The sequence below is a fragment of the Nannospalax galili genome, unplaced genomic scaffold (genome assembly GCF_000622305.1).
Source record: "Nannospalax galili isolate Female #2095 unplaced genomic scaffold, S.galili_v1.0 scaffold286, whole genome shotgun sequence".
Classification (NCBI taxonomy): Eukaryota; Metazoa; Chordata; class Mammalia; order Rodentia; family Spalacidae; genus Nannospalax; species Nannospalax galili.
In genome coordinates this window covers 3,203,729-3,208,519 of record NW_008359442.1, presented here as the reverse complement: position 1 = coordinate 3,208,519, position 4,791 = coordinate 3,203,729, and the positions used below count along the sequence as shown (strand labels likewise).

Below are 4,791 nucleotides of genomic sequence, written 5' to 3'. Positions count from 1 at the left end.
CCCCTCGTTTTTTTTTATCTCGCCGCTCTCTCTCTCTCTCTCTCTCTCTCTCTCTCTCTCTCTCTCTCTCTCTCTCTCTCTCTCCCCCCTTGTCTTACCCTTGGTTGTACAAGTATCTCTGCAATAGGATGAGTCCTTTGGGTATATGCCAAGAAGTGATACAACTGGGTCATATTGTAGTTTCATTTTTAGATTTTTAAGAGTTTTCCACACTGCTTTCCGTAGGGGTTGTATGATTTTGCAGTCCCACCAGGGTTCCCCTTTCTCTACATCCTCGCTAGCATTTGGTATCATTCGGTCTCTTGATCTCAGCCAGTCTGACTTGAGTAAGATGAAATCTTAAGGTGGTTTTAATTTGCATTTCCCTAATTACTAATGATGTTGAACACTTTTTTAAAAATAGTTTAATGTATTTTAATAGCAAACTTACAGGAACAGTACAGAAGACAGACAACATTAAAAACATGTACTTGCGTGTAGGAGAACTCAGAAAAGTATAGTGAATGGATGGAATATACTGTATGATAAAAGGGCTACAAACACCATTTAGTTGCCGTCAATAAGAAATTTACTTATTTAAAAAAAATCCAAAGCCAGGCGTGGTGATGCACACCTTCACGCCTTTAAGGATCTCTGTGAGTTCAAGGCCAGCCTGGTCTACATAGTGAGTTCCAGGCATTTGATTGCCATCAATAAGAAATTTAGGGAAGAAGTTTACTTATTTTTAAAAAATCCAAATGCTGGCATAGTCCAGAAAAATTTAACAGGTTTATTTATAATTGTTATAAAGTTGAACTGTTGAAACTTGTTCACTGAAACATTTTGACTTGCATTAATGCTTTACATCCCACATTTATATTAAAAATTCATGGGGCTGGGTGTGATGGCGTACATCTTTAATCCCAGCACTTGGGAGGCAGAGGCAGGCAGATCTCTGTGAGTTCAAGGCCTGCTTGGTCTACATAGTGAGTTCTAGGACAGCTGGGGCTACAGAGAGACCCTGTTTAAAAAAGACCAAAAAAAAAAAAAATTCCCACACAAATGAAAATGAAAAACTGCCAATACCTGATTTCTGTCCCCTATTTTCTACTTGCAATCATATACCTAGGTACCTTTTGACCCCATGGAAAAAATTATCTAACATTCAGAACTACTGATAACACGAAGAGGAAAAAATTTTTTAGAATGAAATGCTTCCCCCATAGTGCATCCTTAAGCATATTCTTCGTGTATGCAGCGTGCTAGCTGGATATCTTTTGGCATAATTGTTACACGTTTGGCATGGATAGCACACAGGTTGGTATCTTCAAAAAGGCCAACCAGATAGGCTACGCTTGCTTCCTGTAAAGCACCAATAGCTGCACTCTGGAAGCGCAGATCTGTTTTGAAGTCCTGAGCAATTTCTCGCACTAGATCCTGGAAGGGGAGTTTGCGGATCAGAAGTTCAGTGGACTTCTGATAACATCTAATTTCACGGAGTGCCACAGTACCAGGCCTGTAACGATGAGGTTTCTTCACCCCTCCAGTAGAGGGCGCACTCTTATGAGCGGCTTTTGTAGCCCGCTGTTTCCTGGTGGATTTGCGGGCAGTCAGCTTTGTAGCAGCCATGGTACAGACACCTCCTTACTTACCTCCCTTCTCCATCTGCTGGAGCTCGGGGAGCTAGAGGCTGCGATGGTCTAAGGCAGCTGCAGCGGTGGGGCCACGCCTGTGAACACCATGTTGAACACTTTTTAAGATATTTCTTAGCCATCTTTAGTTCTTCCTTTGAGAACTCTGTTTAGATCTTTATCCCATGTTTTAACTGGTCTTTTTTTTTTTTTTTTGGTTCTTTGTTTTTTTAGTTCTTTATATATTCTGGATGTTAAACTTCTGTCAGATGTGTCACTGGTAAAGATTTTCTCCTTCTCTGTGGGTTTTCTCTTCTCTTTCTTGATTTTTTTTTTTTTTGTTGTTGTTGTTGTCCAGAAGCTTTTTAGGTTAGTGAGATCTCACTTGTGGGTTGTTGACCTTAATTCCTGAGCAACTTGATTTAGAAAGTTCTTTCCTACACCTACATCTTATAGGTTATTACCAATGTTTTCTTCTAGCAGTTTCGTAGTTTCCAGTTTCACATTGAGGTCTTTGATCCATTTGGAGTTGACTTTTGTGCAAGGTGAAAGATAAGGGTATAGCTTCCTTCTTCTACAGGTGGAGATCCAGTTTTGCCAGTACTATTTGTTGAAGATACTGTCTTTCCTCCATTGTGTGTTCTTGGCACCTTTGTCAAATATCAGGTGACTGAAATTACATGTACTCATGTTTGAGTCTTCAGTTATGTTTCATTGATCTATTTGTGCCAGTACCATGCTGTTTTTGTGACTATAGCTCTCTCTCTATATATAAAATATAGAGATCTGGTATAGTAATCCCCCAGCATTGCTCTTAATGCTCAGGGTTGCTTTGGCTATCTGGGGTCTTTCATGCTTCCATATCAATTTTAGGATTTTTTAAAAATTTTGTGATGTATGTTGGGAATTTCAATTGGTATTTCATTGAATCTATATATTGCTTTTGGTAGGCTGGTCATTTTCACAATATTAACTCTTCTAATCCATGAGCATGGGAGGTCCTTCCATCTTCTGGTATCTTCCTTAACCTCTTTCTTTAAAGATTTTAAAATTTTCTTTGTAGAGATCTTTGATGTGATCTGTCTTTGGTCAGATTTATTCTGAAATATTTTATTTTTTCAGCTATTGTGAAGGGGAGTGTTTCCATGTGCTCTTTGTCTGATTGCTTGTTATTGGTATATAGAAAGGCTATTGACTTTTGTAGGTTAATTTTGTAACCTGCCACTTTACTGAAAGTGTTAATCATTTCTAGGCATTTTCTGGTGGAATTTTTGGCATCTCTTAGGTATAATATATCATCTGCAAAAAGGTATAATTTGACCTTTTCCAATTAGTACTCCTTTAATTTCTTATCTTATTGCTCTAGGAAGAGTTTCAAACACTATATTAAAAAGGAGTGGAGATAGTGGACATTCTTGTCTGGTTCCTGATTTTAATGATAATGCTTCTGTTTTTTTTTTTTTTTTTTTTCCATTTAGAATGATGTTGGCTGTGGGTTTGTTGTATATAGCTTTAATTATGTTGAGATATGTTCCCTCTAGTACAGTTCCCTTTAGGACTTTTATCTTGAATGCATGCTGAATTTTGTCAAAGGTCTTTTCTGCATCTATTGAGATGACCACGTAAGTTTTGTCTTTGAGACTATTTTTATGATTTATGATGTTTATTGACTTACATACATTAAACCATCCCTGCATCTCTGGAATAAAGTCTACTTGATCATGGTAGATGATCTTTTTCATGTATGTATGTGTTGGGAAACTCTGCTGTTAGGGTTGTAGTTCTCCATGTTGGGATAGCCCTGAGGGGCTCGGCGCCAAATGGAAGGACTCCCCTTTTCAGCAGGGGGCCTCCTGCTCTCTTCCTGGCTCACCTGGAAAGTGCCACCAAGCACGGATGCCTGACCTTATCTGAAACATGACCTTTGGCATAGTTACCTGGAGTAAAAACTACCCCCAGGTTTTTTCTATATGATAATCAGGCATTGCCTGATAGTCTGGAAGATAGGAGCCCACTGCCACATGTAAATAAAGCACACTATGAGCACCTATCAACTGAGGCTTTTGCTACTGCCTCCACACTATAAATTCTCTAGTTCTCCCACTGAATAAACGGAGCTGTTTTCACTGTGTCTGGAGCTGTATCACTGCTGTTTCACTGTGCCTGGGACCAGTCTCCCTGGGAGGGCTTTCTTCTGTCAGCGCTCACTGGCTGTCCTGACCCCGTTTGCCACTTCTGCTCTCCCTGCCCTTGTGGGCCGGTGGCCAACGACCCGCGAAGAGAGGGAGAGACCCCCGCAGCTGGCTCCCGAACGTGCGGCTCCTGGGATGCGCAGAGTCTGTCAGTATCCCTCCCATCAGGAGGGCAATGGCAGCTTTGCTTTTAAGCTGTCCCACCCTTGAGGATCGGCAATCTCTTTCCCCTATCACCTCCCATCAGGAGGATAAAGGCAGCTTTGCCTTTAAGCCATCCCACCTTTGTGGATCGGCAATCTTTTTCCTATCACCTCCCATCAGGAGGATAAAGGCAGCTTTGCCTCTAAGCTGCCCCACCCTTGAGATTGGCAGTCTCTCCTCTTTTTCCGCCTTTTATTTTCGGTCCGAGTCTTTGCGTGGGACCGTTAAAGACAAAGGAGCAACTGAGGCTTTCTGGTCAGGGCTACTCCCTGATGTTAGCTGAAGGCTCTTAGTCCTCTTAATGGACCCCGACTGCCCGCACGGGTGTAGACAAGACCCCCTATCTATACATCTTTCTGATACAAAAACCCGGTAACACCAGTTAAATGCTCTTAGAGTGGCCGCCGATCTCTTAAACTTGCGGGAAGGCTTTCTCTGTGGACTGAGTGGAATCACCTGAGATTTTGATCTCAGGCATGTTCCCTTAGAAATCAGCGTTTCACCCCACTTTCCTTTTCTATCTTAACACTGCTAGAAACAAAAATCCCCAAAGTTTCTAAGGGATCTTCATATAAGCCTTAAAGTCAACTTCTAAAATAAACTTCCCTAATCTGTTTTGTTATCTTGCCCCTGGGGTATTCAAGCCGAAGCTAAAAACAGTTAGGTCAGAATTTAAATTAACTAGCCCCTGCGGAGTACTTAAAAATTCAAGGTGGCTTTCGCCATACAAACAAACAGAAGAAAGAAAATTCAATCTAAAACTCATTCCTAGGACTAGGAATATC

General features: G+C 41.1%; 2 protein-coding genes across 4 annotated transcripts in view; one reads left to right on the top strand and one right to left on the bottom strand.

The window, feature by feature from the left end:
• Acyp2 (acylphosphatase 2) overlaps positions 1-4,791 on the top strand; it is a 204,761-nt gene that overhangs the window by 4,735 nt on the left and 195,235 nt on the right. The window lies entirely within an intron of this gene.
• Positions 1,213-1,838, bottom strand: LOC103725771 (histone H3.3-like). Its single transcript, XM_008823089.2, has 2 exons — positions 1,819-1,838; positions 1,213-1,615 (listed from the first exon to the last, which is right to left on the bottom strand). The coding sequence occupies exon 2, from the start codon at positions 1,606-1,608 to the stop codon at positions 1,213-1,215; it is 396 nt and encodes a 131-aa protein (XP_008821311.1). The 5' UTR covers positions 1,609-1,615; positions 1,819-1,838.

Bases quoted from the DNA above. Each gene is read 5' to 3' on its own strand.
- LOC103725771 (XM_008823089.2), bottom strand. From the start codon at position 1,608: ATGGCTGCTACAAAGCTGACTGCCCGCAAATCCACCAGGAAACAGCGG.